General features: G+C 39.1%; 1 protein-coding gene across 11 annotated transcripts in view; it reads left to right on the forward strand.

Moving 5' to 3' along the window:
* Positions 1 to 20,729, forward strand: part of LOC311249179 (protein NLRC3-like) — a 31,124-nt gene that overhangs the window by 6,281 nt on the left and 4,114 nt on the right. For 4 of the 11 annotated variants that reach the window (XR_014621126.1, XR_014621129.1, XR_014621130.1 and 1 more), the window contains exons 6-10: positions 1,042 to 1,215; positions 2,563 to 2,736; positions 17,357 to 17,530; positions 18,170 to 18,343; positions 19,915 to 20,088. Coding sequence is in view for 3 of the 11 variants with exons in the window: in XM_084340012.1 (XP_084196138.1) it covers positions 1,042 to 1,215; positions 2,563 to 2,736; positions 17,357 to 17,530; positions 18,170 to 18,343; positions 19,915 to 20,088 (870 nt within the window). In the remaining 8 variants the exon portion in view is untranslated. The other 7 variants (XR_014621131.1, XR_014621132.1, XR_014621133.1 and 4 more) reach the window with 7 other exon arrangements.

Here is a 20,729-nt window from a genome sequence, read left to right on the forward strand (position 1 = left end):
TCAGCATCTTGCTCAAGGATGCTTCGGCATGTAGATTATTTTAAAAAATGTTTCACTTACCATGAGTGCAACAATGTAGATGTTTCAGTTGGATGTGTTTATAGCTGTCGGGTTGTTGAACTCAGTTATTCCATTTATTTCTAATGATCATTAAATTTGACAGTTTTTCTTCTATTAATCGTTCTTTGGGTGATAGAAGAAACCCTGGTGAAACTAATGAAGGAGGTTTTTTAACCACTATACTGAAGAGTTTAAAATAAGATCTGTATCATTTTTCATGTGATGTTTCTAAAGTCCTTGAGAATTTCTTTCATGCAGTTATTGTTCTCATTATGTCGGTTTAGAGACATTTCACAGTGAGCAAATGGACCAAAAAGTTCCAGCTCAAATTAAAGCTTCTACTTTACCTTTTATACATGACATGAGGTTTCTTTCTGAATTGACTCTTATTTAGTTTTAATCTTTATGTATTTTTGTTCTGTAGAATCAGAATCAGCTTTATTTGGCCAAATATGTGTTGACATACAAGGAATCTGACTCCAGTTCATCATTGCTCTCAGTGTAGTTACACAGAAGAGACATACAGCTGAAAGGAATACACCAAAACTGGACCAACAACTAGATGAAACATAAGGAATAAAGAAGTGTGAGTGGTCAGGACTGCAATGTACAATAGCATCTGAAAAGACAGTAGGTGTATAAATCAAAATCACCAATGGCAACACCATAAAAGTGTAAATCATAAAAGTCTTTATAGAAGTCAACTGTTCTGAATCACATCTGTATTAGCTCGCAAAATATTAATAATGTAAATGTAGATTTCTAAGATGGTTTCTCTCCTCTTTTTGACGTTTATAACACTTTAAAATCCCTCAGTCCTATTAAAATGAATTCTTTAAGTTATTTGCTTCAACAGTGTAGCAGCCTATATGGCTGCTACACTGTTGAAGCAAATAACTTAAAGAATGCATCAAATGCATGAAGTAAATATAAAGTGTCCTCTTTCATAATAACATTTTTGTAATATCTGTGTCATGACAGACTTTTTAACTGTGGACTCTCAGCGATTCACTGTGAAGTTGTGGCCTCAGCTCTGAAGTCCAACCCCTCCCATCTGAGAGTGCTGGACCTGAGTTTAAACAGCCTGAAGGATTCAGGAGTGAAGCTCCTGTCTGTTGGACTGGAGAGTCAAAACTGTGCTCTAGAGATTCTGAGGTCAGTTCATTGTCTTGTTTTTCCATATATTCAATTCAAACCCTTCACTGAGACTTAAACAGTTTAGTTAATTAACTCTGAAGATTAGCAGCAGCATAAATCTGAAGAAATGTCAGTTCTTTGAGACATTTTCTGTGAATCTAAATGGCTCCATCCTGTGGTGTTCAGAGGAGGCTGCACTGAAGGACTCTATTCAGTGTTTTTATTTTTTTCATTCAGTTTATTTCTAACTTGTAAGTGTTAGCATCCAGCTGATGCCAGTCCCACTCATTATAGAAACACGATCATTATTTTAGAACGGACAGTTTCACTGGAACTACTCGAGTACTTCCAGAGGTGTTGGTATATCAAAAGTTTATGGACAGCCTGCAGCCAATCAGGATCCAGTTTTCACCCAGACCATGGTATATAAATATATTGTTTCCTCTTACCTGTGGTGGTATTTATCCATCTACTGTAGATCAGCTGGACCATTGATGTAAATAGCAAATGTTAATAAGAACAGAATGATTCAAAGGGGGGTGCGCACAGTGATATCAAACTTTCGTGAACTCGTGAATTTCGCCAGCCATCTGCACAGATATCAAGTTTCCCACGCTTTTACTTCAACGGATGATCTCGTTTTCATGGAGACACACACGGTGTGCACGGAGGGGAGGGGCTGTGTGTGTGTGTGAAACGCATGAGTGACAGAGAGACGGAGGGAGAGCAGGGAAAGGAAATGCAGCTGAATGAATACGCTGCGTTTTTAAGTAGCGTTTAAAAAAAACAACCCCAAAAACGAAATGCAGTATGTGGCGGTCACTGTTAATTCTGTGGCGCACCTCCACGAATTAGTCGATGTGTGGGAAACACTGGAATTTTTATCTACATAATTATTACACATTATACAGATTGAGGGACTGCAGTTTGTCAGTGTTGAGGCAATGTTGACTAAATATGAATAAAGTTTCTTGTACTGGGTAGCCTTGTTCTGTCAGAAATATATTTTCATTGTTTGGCTGGACAACAACAAGCTGCAGGATTCAGGAGGGAAGCTGCTGTGTGATTTTCTACAAAGTTCACTGACTCTGTTACTGTTGTAGATCTGATTTGTTAAATTAACGTGAGTTTACATTCATACATTACTTACATCCATAAAGTTGTAAATATTAACATATTTGCATGTATGTTTTTTTATCTAAATTTAGTCTTCAGGCTTCTGTTTCTTAAAGAAACTGTAGAAAATGTTCAGTTAGTTGTAAAAGTAAATTTATGTTTGATTTAATCTGTTAACAGAAGATCCTCTGAACTAACATTTGATTTACACACTTTAGATTTTAACTCCATCGTTTATTCTTTATTTAGATTGTGGGGCTGCAGTTTGTCAGAGATCAGCTGTGCTTCTCTGGTCTCAGCTCTGAAGTCCAACCCCTCCCATCTGAGAGTGCTGGACCTGGGCTACAACAAGCTGCAGGATTCAGGAGTGAAGCTGCTGTGTGATTTTCTACAGAGTCCAAACTGTAGACTGGAGACTCTGAGGTCAGTTCACCGACTCTGTTACTGCTAACTAATGTTTGAGTTCACATTCATACATAACTTACATTGATAAAGTTATAGATTTCCTTTGGTTCATATTTTCAGTTTTCTTGAACTAAAATTCTTCTTCAGTCACAAAAGACTTCTGTTTCTTCAAGAAACTGTAGAAAATGTTCAGTTAGTTGTTAAATTGAATTAATGTTTATAATTTAATCTGTTAACAGAAGAACTGAACTAACATTTGATTTAAATTGATAAAGTTGAGAAGCTGAAGTAGAAATATTTAGATTTCTGTTGATGTCAATGTGTTTTCACTAATAATGTCTGATCATTGATATTGATCTTATAGAACACACATAGATCAAAGCATATTTTCAAAAGAAGATTTTTAAAAGAAAATTCAGTTTTTCTCCTCTAATAACAGACCTGACTGAGATCAGCAGCATGTTATTAATCTGTGTTGACATGAACAGCTGTATGAATGTTGTGCTGACATGTGGATGATGTCTGTAGAAGGCTGATGATGATCCACAATAACACAATGACAAAGTTACTCTACTCATTTTAGAGAAAAGCTCATTGATGTGGACACAGTAATGTTGAGCTACACATTTAAAACCTGAACACATTTGATTGGATTATGAATTAATTTTCATCTCCATCATTTATTCTTTATTCAGATTGAGGGACTGCAGTTTGTCAGAGATCAGCTGTGCTTCTCTGGCCTCAGCTCTGAAGTCCAACCCCTCCCATCTGAGAGAGCTGGAGCTGGACAACAACAAGCTGCAGGATTCAGGGGTGAAGCTGCTGTGTGATTTTCTACAGAGTCCAAACTGTAGACTGGAGACTCTGGGGTCAGTTCACTGATTCTGTTACTGCTAACTAATATTTGAGTTTACATTCATACATAACTTACATTGATAAAGTTGTAAATCTTCTTTAGTTCATATTTTCATGTTTTTTTTATCTAAATTTCGTCTTCAGACTTCCGTTTCTTCAAATAACTGTAGAAAATGTTCAGTTAGTTGTTAATGTAAATTAATGTTTGATTTAATCTGTTAACAAGATCCTCTGAACTAATATTTGATTTACACATTGGATTATAAATTGATTTTTATCTCCATCATTTATTCTTTATTCAGATTGATGAGCTGCAGTTTGTCAGAGATCAGCTGTGCTTCTCTGGCCTCAGCTCTGAAGTCCAACCCCTCCCATCTGAGAGAGCTGGAGCTGAGTGACAACAAGCTGCAGGATTCAGGAGTGAAGCTGCTGTGTGATCTGAGGAAGAGTCCAGACTGTAGACTGGAGACTCTGAGGTCAGTAGAGGGTTGGAGTCAGTTCATGCTGGTTTCAGCAGTATTGTACTAAACACAGTATCAAAGTAAAGATCCAGTATTTCCTGCTTTCCTCAGTGAAGCTGTGAGAGGAGAACGGTGACAGGCTTTATGATTGGACAGAAAGACAGAGAGAGAGCAGTCAGCCAATCAGACGAGCCAGAAGCTTGTTGTGATGGTGTGTTTGAGTTGATGTGAGGACGACTGTTGTTGTTGTGTTCATGTCTACAGGAAATAAAGCTGGATCACAGCTGACAGCATCACAGGATGTATAGAGACAGTGTCCTCATTCATCAAACTGTCGGAGCATCAAATCTGATCTCAAAGTGTTTGTTCTCTCATTTCAACACTGAACAACTGATCAGTTCATTCTTGTCACAGCTCTCAGATCAGTCTGACTGAAGCCTGCAAATCACTGGCTCTTATTTCAGAGAACCATCATTACATTTAGTAACCATGTGGTCTGTATACGGACCAGAACCTCTGCTGAAGTCCACAAACCACAGCTGATGTTGAACATAATAAATAGAGATGCTGGTTTCTAACAGCTTTGAACCCAAACAGCCGTCCATCATTAAAGAGAGCAGTGAATATCTGTGTTCCTGCAGTCATGATGCGTTCAGGGACTGTCAGCAGTTTATTTCCACTGTGTCCTTCAGTGAAACCTGCAGAGTAAACACACTTGATGTCCAAAGTGTCTGCAGGTCTGTGAGCTTCACTCCAACACGTTAACATGAGAGCTGAAAGGAAGCTGGCTACGCTACACAGCCGCTCCACTTGTGGTCTGAACAGGACTGAAGTCCTGCTGGTCTTTATATCACTGACTGACAGCTGATGGAGGGAGTCTCTGCAAACACTCATTTATCACTTCTACTGTCTCTCTGCTTCTCTCTTCAGCTGGGAGTGATCTCAGTCAGAGTGGTGAGGAAGGTGGAGGTGTTGAGAGGATCAGCTGTGTCCTGATGATCCAGAGAGGTTGAAGCAGCACCATCAGCTGGTGGGTGGAGAGGCTCTGACTGGGCCGTGTTACTGGGAGGTGGAGTGGAGAGGAGAGCTTCATCCAGCAGTGACTGACGGACCAATCGCAACAAGTGGAGATGACTGTCAGTGCTGCAGTGTGAACTGCTCTGAGATCAGCTCCACTGTCACACACAATGTCCAGTCCAGCATCGTCCCTGTGTTCCTGTGGATGTGACAGAGTATCATCAGTGTATCTGGACTGCTCTGCTGCTGCTCTGTCCTTCTACACAGTCTCTGCAGACACACTGACACTCCTCCACTCCTTCTGCTCCACACTCAGACACCTCCTCCACCTGGAACCTGGATCTTTATTTTTTTATTCACTCACATCTTCTCAACACAAAGAGCCTCAACAGATTAATCTATCGAGGCGTGTTTATCACCACATAATCGTACATTGACACTTTTAATTGGATATTTCCTTGGTGCAGTTAATCTCCACATATTCCTGAGTATCAGTGAGATGAATGCAGTACTCTGTGTATACTGCCACTGAATAAGACCTCAGTGATGTTGTAGATGTTCACTGACATTTATTTTAATGTAAAATCAACATTTTAACAGATTAATTTATGATGTAATATATGATGTAATAAATGATGGCATTGTTGTGTTGCTGTAACTGATGACCATGAAAGGACGAACATGTTGATTTCACTGATGTTATTTAGTATTTGTATGGTTTTGTAACACAGTCTTCTCATATGATGGAAGTGTTGTCAAACAAACAAACAAACAATGCACAAATATTAAACAGCAGAGTCACATATTTTGGTGGTAATGTCTTTTATAAATGCTTTAAATTCTGTCTCAGCTCTGCTTTGAGAGAAAAACACACTTCAGATGTGTCCAACAACACAGAACAAGGTTGTGATGCACAGTTACAGTTTCAGTCCTACTGGGACCATCAACAATAAAACATAGGAGCATGAAAAAAGTGTGTAAACCTAGAAACCTGATTATATTTATTTTACATTATAAAGTTTTTAAGGGAATATTTTGCTAAATATTGTCATTTTCCATCAGAAGAAATCAGCAGGAAAGAGCAGGAATCTGGAGACTTGGATCAGGACAGACGAGCTGTATGGGGCCATTTTATATCACAAATGTTTGGTGGACAACCAAACTTCAGCAGAGGAGTATTCACATCCTTTAATTAAGTTCAAGTGGCTTCAGTGCAAACAAAGGAGCAAAGGAACTGAGATTAATAAGATTTCAAGTAATCCTTCCTGGAAAATCTACAGTCAAAATGACCCAACAAGTGTTTTTTAGCTCTGAAGCTGCAGTTTATTCATGAAGATCTGTGACACTGAATTTTGAATGCAGGACTAAATAACTTGTAGATGTGACGAGACCTCGGGACCTCTCCATGTTGGTGCTGACCAGAACCAAAACCCAGTGGTTTTTGTGCCTAAAACTCACCAGAACATAAATAATGCATCATCACAAGATGAAACTGAAAACTGAACCTACAGATATGTTCAGTCTCAACATTTATTCAACAACAACAAAGTTAAAGTCCCAGTTGAAATGATCAGTATGGAGCCGTGATCACTACATGCAGTTACATGAGAATTGAAATCAAGTGTAAAGTGTTGCCACTGTTTTTATGAACTACTGAGTCTTTGTTAATGTTATAAAGAGTCCAGTTCAGACCTGCTCTGTATGAAAAGAGCCCTGAGAAAACTTCTGTTATCATTTGTCTCTATAGAAATAAAAGTGACTGGACTGTTCTCTGGGTTTGTTCTGACTTTTAATAAAACTTGAGCAGGCTCAGTCTCACTTTGCTAAATCCACATGAAAAATCAGTTTGTGTCAAATAAAAGCAGCTGGACTGTCATTTTGAGATCTGGCAACCCAGGTATCTACAGTGACCCGTAGCCTTGTTTATATTTTTTATTTTTATATATATTTATTCAACAAGGCAAATGTAGACATAAAAAGACACTTTCAACCATAATATCACAAACTCAGTTTCTGTTTGAGCAAGAGAGACAGAAAAGGTTCAGAGTATTAAATGAAATACAACTTGTTCAGAGACGAGTAAAAAGGACGCAGATGAATAAAAAATAAAAAATGTAAATAATAATCATTATAATAGATAAGATAGAGAGGAAGCAGGGCTCATCTCACATTAATGTGTACAGAGTGAATAAAGAGAATACTTTGACAGCTGTTTTATCTTCATAATCGACAGATTTACTTTGCACTTTTAACTCATTCTTCATGTTTATCAGACAGGGTTTAGTTTTGAAGTATCTGCATTTATGTATCAAGAATTGACTTAATAACAGTAAAATATCGATAACAAAATCCAAATTCCCATTTTGATCATAGAGTCCAGACTTGACAGTTTTGTGTGTCAGTGGTGACGGTTCAGTCCTCTTGGACTGTAGCCAGCCCTGCATGTCAGTCCAGAACAGTTGGACTGATTCACAGTGAAACAACATATGATCCAAACTTTCAAACCACAGTTATTCACATCAAAGTTAAACCTCAGTCTCAAGAATCGGTTTGTTTGATAAATCTCATTGAAGATGTTGCAGTTCAGCTCTTTCACCTGAGGAGGGAGAGGGACTGAAATGTATCTCCTCCGTATTATCTTCACCTCATCACCGGAGCCTGCTTGTTGTTGACAGGCTCATCGTGTTTGTCTCATCCAAACCTGGCAACAATGACCGTGACGGTGACGTACGTACGTAACGTGGCCGGTGGGCGGGGCCAGAGCGTCAACGTTTGTACGAGTTGGAGGCGAAGATGTGTCAAAGAATCAAACCGTCAGGCGTCGAGAAAAGGACAAGAAGAAGGTTGAGGAAGCAACAAGACAAGAACAAGGTAATGTGAAGTAACGCAGTGCTGACCAGGTGATGAACGTTTAGCGACAAAACGTCTGTTTTTAATTCAACATGTAGAAAAACACGTCAACGGCTGCGGGTGCTGCTAGCTAGCTAGCTAGCTAGCTGTAGACTGCGTCAGGCTCTATCGCCACCGGCGGTCGCCTCAGTTCTGTATAAGAGATCAACTTGAACTCAGAAGGTGGACGGTTGTGTTTTTCTCTTTATTAAAAATAAATGAAAAATATAAGTGATTTTTTCTTTTCTCCACATATTTCTGAGTTTATTTAGTTCAGTTTTCTGAGTGAAAACGTGAAGAGATGTCCTGAAACGTAGCTTCCATCTTCCAGATGAGTTTGTGATGATGTGTTTTTATGAAAGGATCTGATCTTCTTCAGCCCGACTAATGCATGTTCTCACTGACAAGATAATCTTGACTCTTCAACTCTTGACAAAGATTCATATGACCAAATACAATACTAGTAAATACTTTGTTATTCCAGGGTTAAATAAAGATTTATTTAAAAAAAAAAAAAAAAAAAGTTTGAAAGAAACAAGGACTGTCTCGTTACTTGCGGTTTATACCTTGCAGACTGATTTGTCTGGTGGTATAGAACTATATACGGGGGTCAAACTGTGTAGACGGCTGCTCTTGTGCCGCCGACGGTCCCGCTGCCACCGCGGTTCCTGTAAAAAAGCTCAACAGCTTTGGCAGCTTTGAAATAAACTCCTGCCTTCGGTCCCTCTTCTTCTTTTTCTGTGACCCGCTTTCGTATATTCGCTTCATTTCTCTCGATTTATCTCTTCTCTCTCTCTTACCGCTGTTTACTGTTTTGGATTATGCGCCGTAACCATTTCTGCATACGTGCAGCGTGATGAGCGTGATGCGTCACATGGAATAGTCCATGTAGTGCAGACTGAAGGGGGGTGCGCGGTTGGCAGAAAGACCGTCAAAACATGAGTTATTGATCAAATTAGACATCCCGATGCTACTGTTGTGAAGACATTTTCATAAAAACAATAAATATGGGAACAAAATATAAAGAGGGTAATTTGGGGGCCCCAAAGGGCCTTGTATGGGGCCCGGGGCTCCAGGCAAATGCCTGGTTTGCCTAATAGTACGGCCCGCCTCTGAGGGGAAGTTTGTCTGACAGTGATCTTAACTCAGTTTGCTGTGTTTGGTTTATCTATGTTACTTATGAGGGAGATGGTCATGGAGAAACTTTGATTAAGTCCACAATGATTTCCAGTAAATGACGAGAGGAGGAGCAACACTGAGCAGGTGGTTCAGGTTCAGTGTATGAAAACAGGACAGGGACAATAAAACAATAAAAGTGAATGTGTTCAGTCAGTCAGAGTTCATTTTGAGTCGACAGCAGCAGCAGCAGGAAAAGAAGTCAGAGACGGGGTGAGTTTTATTTCTACATGAATATTGTTCTGTGGTCAAAGTCTCTGATCCGGATCAGTACTTCTGACTGTATGTGGTGTATATGTGATACTTTCCTCTTCTCAGTCTTGGTTGAGACTCTTGAACAGACTCGTTTGATTCTCATGTTCTGAGCTCACTGTCAGTGTTACTGGTTACCTCTCAGACCGACTCAAGTCCAGAAGACGACAGTGGTTTTGTTTTACTGGATTGAATTTTATATTCAATATTTTGTCCACAACTTCAGGTACAGCTGACAAAATGGTTTAATAGTTACACAGTGAATCATTATCAGCAGGTTCAGCCTTAATTAAACATCTAACGGTCAAAGGTCTTATAGACTTGATCAAACTGAACAGGCATTCAAGATATTGTGTTGTATCAGTGTAGATAAAATAAATTCATCAAAAGGATCAGGGTTGCTGTTAAATATTAACATAATGTGTAATATTTAACACTGAGGACTATGAGCCTCTAACGTTTGAGGTTGAAAACATATTGCAAACCTTTTTTTGTTAGTTTTGCTAATTTCAAGCAAAAGATTTCAAAATAATCATTGTATTTGATAAACACCAATTTAAATGAGATATCACAAAACATGTATGTATTTGAGAAGCTTATGAAAACATGTCATCTATTGCAGGACTATTCAGTGAAGTTACATTTTATAGAGCAAAGAATAACTGAGAGAAGCTCATAAGTTGATCACACCACAAACCTGAGCAGGTGATCCAGGTACATGAAAAATGGAGGAAGCAACCAACAACTTACAGAGAAAGTGTGCAGGCAGTTAGTTGAGTCTCTGTTTTGAGTGGACAGAGCAGGACATCATACTGAGGGACGTCCCTTTAATTAGACAGAGACATGGCCGATCTTTGTAAATGTCACTTTTGTTTAGCATCACATTGGGTGATGAGTCTGCAGGCTTCACCATCTCCATTTTACACCCTCCTCCTCTGCATCTTGTTTCACCTGTTTGTCCTCCTTGTCTTCATGTTGTTCTCCTTCCATGTGCTACATATTTACCTCAGTGCTTTCTGAAGTGCAGAAGATGAGTGATTGTGTGGAGGAAGAGGAGGATGGAGCAGAGTCTCCAGTCTCCAGCTGTCCGTCTATGAAGAGTGACCCGTCCAAAGAACCACCTCAGAACTTCAGTGATGAACCTGGACCCTCAGACACACAGTAAGAGAACTGATACTAACTTCAGTTTATAATTAAATCATAACCATTATGTGACTGTAGTTGCCCAAATATAGGACAAAATCCTTTTTCTGTAAATCACATTTTAAAACTTTGTGACTTGTATTATACGTAGGGAGGGGACAATTATGTGTCAACATCAGATATTCTTCTTGAGTACACCGGAGTGTTGCATCATGGGGTGTAGCCTAAATATTGTTGGCTAGTGAGATACTTCAGGTTCATTCATTGTGTGTCTGTTAGAGAAATTTAGTCTTAAAAGTGTTTAGTTTGCTCAGTTAAACCTTCAGGAGTTTGATGGCTGATGCAACGTGTTTTGCTGCGATGGAAGAATTACTGATGAATGAAAACGAGCAGAAGTCGTCCCAATGTCTTTACTGCAGATGATCAAATGATCTGTTAAAAAGACAAGAATTACAACTTTCACTGAATGTCAGGATGAGGAGCACCAAGTATTTTACAGATAGATAAATGACACAAATGAGGGATTTATGTTCTGCTTTAATGACAAGTGAGGATTTCTTCTATATCTTTGCAAAGGAAAAGGCTCCATTGATGAGGGCTGGAAGTATCTCATGGAAACTGTCCCAAAATCTTCACTCTGACATTGTTTTTATCTTCATCAAACCTTTTTATCAAACACAGTTGTTGAAAAAAGAGGAGGGTATATTGTACTAAGCGTGGCCATGTACTTTGTCCAGTATGGTTTAAGTTTTTAATAGCTGCTAATGAGGTCATGTTTTGTGGCCCTTTTTGTGTGAGTAATACAATTTCCCATTAAAATAAGTTTGTTTACTGAAATCAAATGATGCAAACTGCTCCACTGTGACTCAGACAAAAACAAACTGTTAGTGATTGGGAGTTCAGTCAGGACCACTTTGTCAAAATGATCTTTATTTACTTGCACAAGTTTCATTTGGCGGTATGGTTCTGTTCTGGGACCCCCTGCTCCTCCACGCGCTGAGGCAGGAAGAGCACACCTTCCTGCCCTTCATGAGCCATCATGAGCGCAGCAGCAAAGAAAACCCAGACAGAGCAGAGCAACCAACGAGATGCAATGATAAGGTTCATAACAGATGACAGGAGGAGCTAGGGTGGAGGTGGGTTGCACAAAGCCAGCAGAGGAAGCAGCAAGGGAGGTCAGGCTAGAGCAGTTTAAATAGCGCGCTCTGGATGCAATTTCCCAATAGGAAGTGGGCACGGGGAGTCAGCTGGGCCAGCAGCTGATCTGCTCGGTGTTGACAGCTACGCTGTTGATGCTGATTTAGAGCTTGAGGTCGTGGCCTTCGAGAACTAACGCTACGCTTGATTGCAGTCCAGATTCAGAGCTTGGAGAAGACATACTTATGTTTATAGTCTGTCTTCTCTTTTGTCAGACTGATCTGTGATTTCTAATCTGAGGGATTTTCCTTTATCTCTTCAGGAAGACAGAGGGAAGTGTTTCTGTGGAAGAGCAGCTGTCCTGCTGTCCAGTGTTAGTCAGTCAGACCAACACTGTACAAAGTAAGACTGTACATCTGTCTGCTGATGTCTTCATGTCTGAAAACAGGAACTTTTTGATTTAATCAAGATTCTTGCTCTCAATTTAATCCCAGAATATTTTCTTCTCTTTCAGCTGATAGTGTTCTGCAGGAGGCTTTAGATGAACATAAGATCCGTCTGAGGAGGAGATGTGAACGTGTGACTGAAGGAAGTGATGAAACAGGAAGTGATGGAACAGGAAGTGGAACCCTCCTCAACAGGATCTACACTGAGCTCTACATCACAGAGGAACAGAGTGAAGAGGTTAATACCCAACATGAGGTGAGACAGCTAGAGACAGTTTCCAAGATGGAGACCCTCCATGACACTCCAATCAAGTGCTGCGACATCTTTAAAGCCTCACCTGACCAACAGAGACGCATCAGAGTGGTTCTGACCAACGGCGTCGCTGGAGTTGGAAAAACCTTCTCGGTGCAGAAGTTCACTCTGGACTGGGCCGAGGGCTCCGAAAACCAAGATGTCCGTCTGCTGGTTCTGCTCTCGTTCAGGGAGCTGAACCTGATCAGAGATGAGCAGTACAGTCTTCTCAGGCTGCTCCATGTTTTCCATCCAACATTACAGAAGGTGACAGCAGAGAAGCTCGCTGTCTGTAAACTTGTGTTCATCTTTGACGGCCTGGATGAAAGCAGACTTTCACTGGATTTCAACAACCATGAGGTCGTGTCTGATGTCACACAGGAGTCATCAGTCAGCGTGCTGCTGACAAACCTCATCGAGGGGAAGCTGCTTCCCTCGGCTCTCGTCTGGATAACTTCCCGACCTGCAGCAGCCAATCAGATCCCTCCTTCATGTGTTGACAGGGTAACAGAAGTACAAGGCTTCACTGATGTCCAGAAGGAGGAGTACTTCAGGAGGAGGTTCAGTGATGAAGATCTGTCCAGCAGAATCATCTCACACATCAAGACCTCCAGGAGCCTCCACATCATGTGTCTGCTCCCAGTCTTCTGCTGGATCACTGCTACAGTTCTGGACCACATGTTGACTACAGACCAGAGAGGAGAGCTGCCCAAGACCCTGACTGACATGTACTCACACTTCCTGCTGGTTCAGACAAAGAGGAAGAAGCAGAAGTACGATGAGGGACGTGAGACGAGTCCACAGAAGCTGACGGAGGCTGACAGGGAAGTTCTTCTGAAGCTGGGGAGGCTGGCGTTTGAACATCTGGAGACAGGAAACATCATGTTCTACCAAGAAGACCTGGAGCGGTGTGGTCTTAATGTCACAGAGGCCTCGGTGTACTCAGGAGTTTGTACAGAGATCTTCAGAAGAGAGAGTGTGATCTTCCAGAAAACAGTCTACTGCTTTGTTCATCTGAGCGTTCAGGAGTTTCTGGCTGCAGTCTACATGTTCCACTGTTACACCAACAGGAACACAGAGGTCCTGGAGGCTTTCCTAAAAGAGTTCACACTCAGGGACTCAAATCAAAAGTCTGCTCTTGAGAAGTTTTTTTCTGGCCATGAGACCTGTTACCCATCCCTGGATGACTTCCTGAGGAGCGCCATGGAGAAATTCCTTGAAAGTAAAAATGGTCACCTGGACCTGTTTGTTCGCTTCCTTCATGGCCTCTCTCTGGAGTCCAACCAGAGTCTCTTAGGAGGTCTGCTGGGTCAGACAGACAACAGTCCAGAAATCGTCCAGAGAGCCATCAACAACCTGAAAGAGATGAACAGAGATGATGTCTCTCCTGACAGAAGCATCAACATCTTCCACTGTCTGATGGAGATGAACGACCACTCAGTTCATCAGGAGATCCAAAAGTTCCTGAAGTCAGAGAACAGATCAGAGAAAGAACTCTCTGTGTTCCAATGTTCAGCTCTGGCCTACATGCTGCAGATGTCAGAGGAGGTTCTGGATGTGTTGGACCTGCCGAAGTACAACACATCAGAGGAGGGACGACTGAGACTGATTCCAGCTGTGAGGAACTGCAGGAAGGCTGAGTGAGTCCAGATGTGTTCATCAACATTATAAATCAGTGTAGATTAGTGGTTTAATTCTTCAGATATACAAACTATAAAATAATTTATTTTGAAATAGCGCTTACATTTTTAAATACAATTGTGATTATTTAAAAAATGTTTCACTAACCATGAGTGCAACAATGTAGATGTTTCAGTTGGATGTGTTTATAGCTGTCAGGTTGTTGAACTCAGTTATTCCATTTATTTCTAATGATCATTAAATTTGACAGTTTTTCTTCTATTGATCTTTCTTTGGCTGATAGAAGAAACCCTGGTGAAACTAATGAAAGAGGTTTTTTAACCACTATACTGAAGAGTTTAAAATAAGATCTGTATAATTTTTCATGTGATGTTTCTAAAGTCCTTGAGAATTTCTTTCATACAGTTATTGTTGTCATTATGTCGGTTTAGAGACATTTCACAGTGAGCAAATGGACCAAAAAGTTCCAGCTCAAATTAAAGCTTCTACTTTACCTTTTAATCATGACATGAGGTTTCTGTCTGAATTGACTCTTATTTAGTTTTAATCTTTATGTATTTTTGTTCTGTAGAATCAGAATCAGCTTTATTTGGCCAAATATGTGTTGACATACAAGGAATCAGTTTATCATTGCTCTCAGTGTAGTTACACAGAAGAGACATACAGCTGGAAAGCAATACACCAAAACTGAACCAACAACTAGATGAAACGTGAAGAATAAAGAAGTGTGAATGGTCAGGACTGCAATGTACAATAGCATTTGAAAAAACAGTAGGTGTATGAATCAAAATCTCCAATGGCAACACCGTAAAAGTGTAAATCATAAAAGTCTTTATAGAAGTCAACTGTTCTGAATCACATCTGTATTAGCTGGCAAAATATTAATATTAATGTAGATTTCTAAGATGGTTTTTCAAACTTCAAACTCATCCATGTTGAATTCGGGAGGCGCACGATCATTCATCACCATGATTTGTGGAGCCCACATGCTCGACACAAGACGTGCGATGATGTTAATTGTGGCACTCTCAGCCTCATACTAACACTGTGTTGGGCATAAACTAATCTAACTTTTTGGCCAAAGACATAGGATCAGATCACACTGACACTGTGGACATCATGGACACCCAAATATAACTACAGTTTCTCTTCCTTCATCTGCAAGATTACAATAAAACAAAGATTTAAAGTCTGCAGGTTTTAGAGAGTGATGAGAATAACTGTTTCATGTCAAACACAGATAAGATGAAGGTTTGCTGAACCACTGATGTAAATAGCAAATGTCAATCAGAACTGAATGTTTCAAACTGTTTTGACATCAAATGCATGAAGTAAATATAAAGTGTCCTCTTTCATAATAACATTTTTGTAATATCTGTGTCATGACAGACTTTTTGACTGTGAACTCTCAGAGACTCACTGTGAAGTTGTGGCCTCAGCTCTGAAGTCCAACCCCTCCCATCTGAGAGAGCTGGACCTGAGTTTCAACAGCCTGAAGGATTCAGGAGTGAAGCTCCTGTCTGTTGGACTGGAGAGTCAAAACTGTGCTCTAGAGATTCTGAGGTCAGTTCATTGTCTTGTTTTTCCATATATTCAATTCAAACCCTTCACTGAGACTTAAATAGTTTAGTTAATTAACTTTCAAGATCTGCAGCAGCATAAATCTGAAGAAATGTCAGTTCTTTGAGACATTTTCTGTGAATCTAAATGGCTCCATCCTGTGGTGTTCAGAGGAGGCTGCACTGAAGGACTCTATTCAGTGTTTTTATTTTTTTCATTCAGTTTATTTCTAACTTGTAAGTGTTAGCATCCAGCTGATGCCAGTCCCACTCATTTTAGAAACGGGATCATTAATTTAGAATGAACAGTTTCACTGGAACTACTCGAGTACTTCCAGAGGTGTTGGTATATCTAAAGTTTATGGACAGCCTGCAGCCAGTCAGGATCCAGTTATCACCCAGACCATGGTATATAAATATATTGTTTCCTACCTGTGGTGGTATTTATCCATCTACTGTAGATCAGCTGGACCACTGATGTAAATAGCATGTTGATCAGAACAGAATGTTTCAAACTGTTTTGACTTCATCATTTGACAAACATTATCAGTATTATACTCATAGTTTGACCAAAACAATAGAAAAGTTTACAAAATTACTTTCAATAACACTTTATAACGTTCTACACAAAATGAGAGTAGTTACTACTATATTTAATAGATAATGATGAGTTTCTGAAGAACATACTGGGAGATAATATATTAATAAAAAATGATGTCATGATTAGTTCATAAATATCCATGAATCAACATACTGACCACTTTCTTCATGAGTCTTTCCTGATAAACCAGCTGCTTAGAGGACAAACACTAGTGATGATTCATACGTACTAATTACTTAATGCTAAGTTACTTTCTGAGTTCCCCAACAAGTGAAGTGAAACATCAGACTGACAATAGTCACTGTCTGATCAGTGTTGAGGAGTTTTGAGTGTGTAGGGAGGGTCGAGCTCGTTCTCATGCATATATTTAAATACTCATAAAAACACACAAAATCCACAAAACAAAGGACATTTCTTTCAGGTTTCTTTCTTATGTTTAGTCGAAGTTATAGTCGTTGATCAAGTGCTACAGTAGACAGTTCAGTTCAGTTTGTTCTGAAGCCAAAACGACCCTCAAAAAAAAGAAAAAAGATTTCTTACCAGTTCATTGATTATCAGGTCGTTTGATTCATTGCTCACTCGTTTCTTAGTAACTTGTCACATTTTTGTGTACTGTACTGTAAAGTGTTACCTGACATTCCTTTAAAAATGTGTTTGATAATTATTTATACACATTACTTACAGACTAATTGTCTCCAAGGCTGAAGAATTTTGTCGACTGTGAATTACTGCTGATCAGTAGATGGCAACACAAAATATGATTCATTGCTAATAAATCAAGGATATAACCATTTAAATTAAAACTGCATTAACATATCATGTGATCTGCTACTTCAGTGCACACAAACAACAAATATTACTTGGACCATAATAAAAATTTGCACACCAGCTTTTTTAATATCCAGGAATTCAAATCATAAACTCTACCACTGACTTCCTCAGTAATGAACTAGACACATTTAGGCACCTTGAGTAACCATATACTTGTTTTGTCACTGTGTATTTGACAGTGTTGAACCTGCATCCTGTTTGGTTCAGGTGTTTGGAGTTTCCATTTTCTAAACTTCTACATTCTGAACCTTCTTCAGCTCTGAACAGATTATTAAACGCTGAATGATTTCAAGCAGGAACATTGTCTTCTAAACTTACATCATTTATTCTTTATTCAGATTGTGGTGCTGCAGTTTGACAGAGATCAGCTTTGCTTCTCTGGCCTCAGCTCTGAAATCCAACCCCTCCCATCTGAGAGAGCTGGACCTGAATAACAACAAGCTGCAGGATTCAGGAGTGAAGCTGCTGTGTGATTTTCTACAGAGTCCAAACTGTATACTGGAAGCTCTGAGGTCAGTTCACTGACTCTGTTTCTGCTAACTAATACTTGAGTTCACATTCATACATAACGTACGTTGATAAAGTTATAGATTTCCTTTGGTTCATATTTTCAATTTTCTTGAACTAAATTTCTTCTTCAGTCACAAAAGACTTCTGTTTCTTCAAGAAACTGTAGATAATGCTCAGTTAGTTGTTAAAGTAAATGATGATGTAGTAGTCCTCCATACATGGTAGAGAAAGTCCGCCCTGATCTTTGGGCAACTGTAGGATCTTGTGTTTAATTTGGGGCCTCCTACTGTTCCAGAAAGATCTTAAATCCTTAAGTGAGACCTCCACAGGAAGCGACTGGAATAGCTACAAAAGCCAGGGGAGGGCCTTCATTTTTATCATTTCAATTATATTAGACATGTCTAAGGGCAGTGCAGTCCATCTATCTAGATCTGCTTTGATTGTCTTAATAACTTAACAACTTCACATTTTGTATTTTACAGTGTTGAACCTGCATCCTGTTGGGTTCAGGTGTTTGGAGTTTCCATTTTCTAAACTCCTTCATTCTGAACCTTCTTCAGCTCTGAACAGATTATTAAACATTGAATGATTTCCAGCAGGAACATTGTCTTCTAAACTTACATCATTTATTCTTTATTCAGATTGTGGAACTGCAGTTTGTCAGAGATCAGCTGTGCTTCTCTGGCCTCAGCTCTGAAGTCCAACCCCTCCCATCTGAGAGAGCTGGACCTGGGCCACAACAAGCTGCAGGATTCAGGAGTGAAGCTGCTGTGTGATTTTCTACAGAGTCCAAACTGTAGACTGGAGACTCTGAGGTCAGTACACTGACTCTGTTACTGCTAACTAATATTTGAGTTTACATTCATACATAACTTACATTGATAAAGTTATAGATTTCCTTTGGTTCATATTTTCAATTTTCTTGAACTAAATTTCTTCTTCAGTCACAAAAGACTTCTGTTTCTTGAAGAAACTAGAAAATGTTTAGTTAGTTGTTATAGTTAATTCATGTTTATGATTTAATCTGTTAACAGAAGAACTGAACTAACATTTGATTTAAATTGATAAAGTTGAGAAGCTGAAGTAGAAATGAGTTGTAGCTCAACATTACTGTGTCCTCATCAATGAGCTTTTCTCTAAAATGAGTAGAGTAACTTTGTCATTGTGTTATTGTGGATCATCATCAGCCTTCTACAGACATCATCCACATGTCAGCACAACATTCATACAGCTGTTCATGTCAACAGATTAATAACATGCTGATCTCCCACGACTCTCCCAGTTGATACCACGCCCCCCACACCAGATCAGGACCAAAACATTGAAAATTACCTCGAATATGAAATGATATATGAGTGAAAATTAAAAATAAGTAATTTATTCAAAAGAATTTCAGAATTATATCAAAATTGTATTTGAATTTAAATTAACCTTTTCCCCACTTATTTTATTTTTAAAATGTTTTTGATTTTTTTCAATACATTTATTTTTTCCAAATGAACAAACCTCTTGGCCTTGATCTGGCTCCATATCCTTTCACCATCTGTCCTATTTTGGCAGGATTCTGTGAGTGAATCTGACACAACACTGGTAATTTACTAGAAATAGTGTCGCTGCTGTTTGTGGTTGTGTTTTTCTGTATTTGTTCCTCAGAGATGTGCAGCAAACACACACAGGCACAGACCACAGGCTTAAGAAAACCCCTCCCCACATATAATCACACAAGTCTATGGTCCTTTTAACTTCATTGTTACAGAAGAAGCAGCGTCCTGCTAATCAGATAAAAGGCTTCATGTTATCAATTCATGATCTTTATTATAAAGATGCTCTACGTGTACGTCTAATTAGAAAAGAGCCGAGGAGCAGAATTTAAGTGAAAGACATTTTATGTGCTTGAAATGTTACATGTTGACTTTTGATCATTTTGTGGACTCAGTTTGACTTTTTTGACTTGAAGAATTACACAAAGTCTTTTTACTCACTCTGACGTGTCAGGATATAACCTTTTTGATTAAAACAGCATTAAAATATCATGTGATCTGCTACTTCAGTGCACGCTAACAACAAATATTACTGGGACCATAATAAAAATTTGCACACCAGCTTTTTTAATACCCAAAAAATTCAAATCATAAACTCTACCACTGACTTCCTCAGTAATGAACTGGACACATTTAGGCACCTTGAGTAACCATATACTTGTTTTGTTACTTTGTGTATTTGACAGTGTTGAACCTGCATCCTGTTGGGTTCAGGTGTTTGGAGTTTCCATTTTCTAAACTTCTACATTCTGAACCTTCTTCAGCTCTGAACAGATTATTAAACACTGAATGATTTCAAGCAGGAACATTGTCTTCTAAACTTACGTCATTTATCCTTTATTCAGATTGAGGAGCTGCAGTTTGTCAGAGATCAGCTATGCTTCTCTGGCCTCAGCTCTGAAGTCCAACCCCTCCCATCTGAGAGAGCTGGAGCTGTGTTTCAACGAGCTGCAGGATTCAGGAGTGAAGCTGCTGTGTGATTTTCTACAGAGTCCAAACTGTAGACTGGAGAGTCTGAGGTCAGTTCACTGACTCTGTTACTGCTAACTAATATTTGAGTTCAGATTCATACATAACTTACATTGATAAAGCTATAGATTTCCTTTGGTTCATATTTTCAATTTCTTGAACTAAATGTCTTCTTCAGTCACATAAAACTTCTGTTTCTTGAAGAAACTGTAGAAAATGTTCAGTTAGTTGTTAAAGTTAATTAATGTTTATAATTTAATCTGTTAACAGAAGAACTGAACTAACATTTGATTTAAATTGATAAAGTTGAGAAGCTGAAGTGGAAATATTTTGATTTCTGTTGATGTCGATGTGTTTTCACAAATAATGTCTGATCATTGATATTGATCCTACATAACACACACAGATCAAAGCATATTTTCAAAAGAAGATGTTTAAAAGAAAATTCAGTTTTTCTCCTCTAATAACAGACCTGACTGAGATCAGCAGCAGCATGTTATTAATCTGTGTTGACATGAACGGCTGTATGAATGTTGTGCTGACATGTCTGGATGATGTCTGTAGAAGGCTGATGATGATCCACAATAACACAATGACAAAGTTACTCCACTCATTTTAGAGAAAAGCTCATTGATGAGGACACAGTAATGTTGAGCTACACATTTAAAACCTGAACACATCTGATTGGATT

This window comes from Pagrus pagrus (genome assembly GCF_965226575.1).
Source record: "Pagrus pagrus genome assembly, chromosome: 20".
Taxonomy (NCBI): Eukaryota; Metazoa; Chordata; class Actinopteri; order Spariformes; family Sparidae; genus Pagrus; species Pagrus pagrus.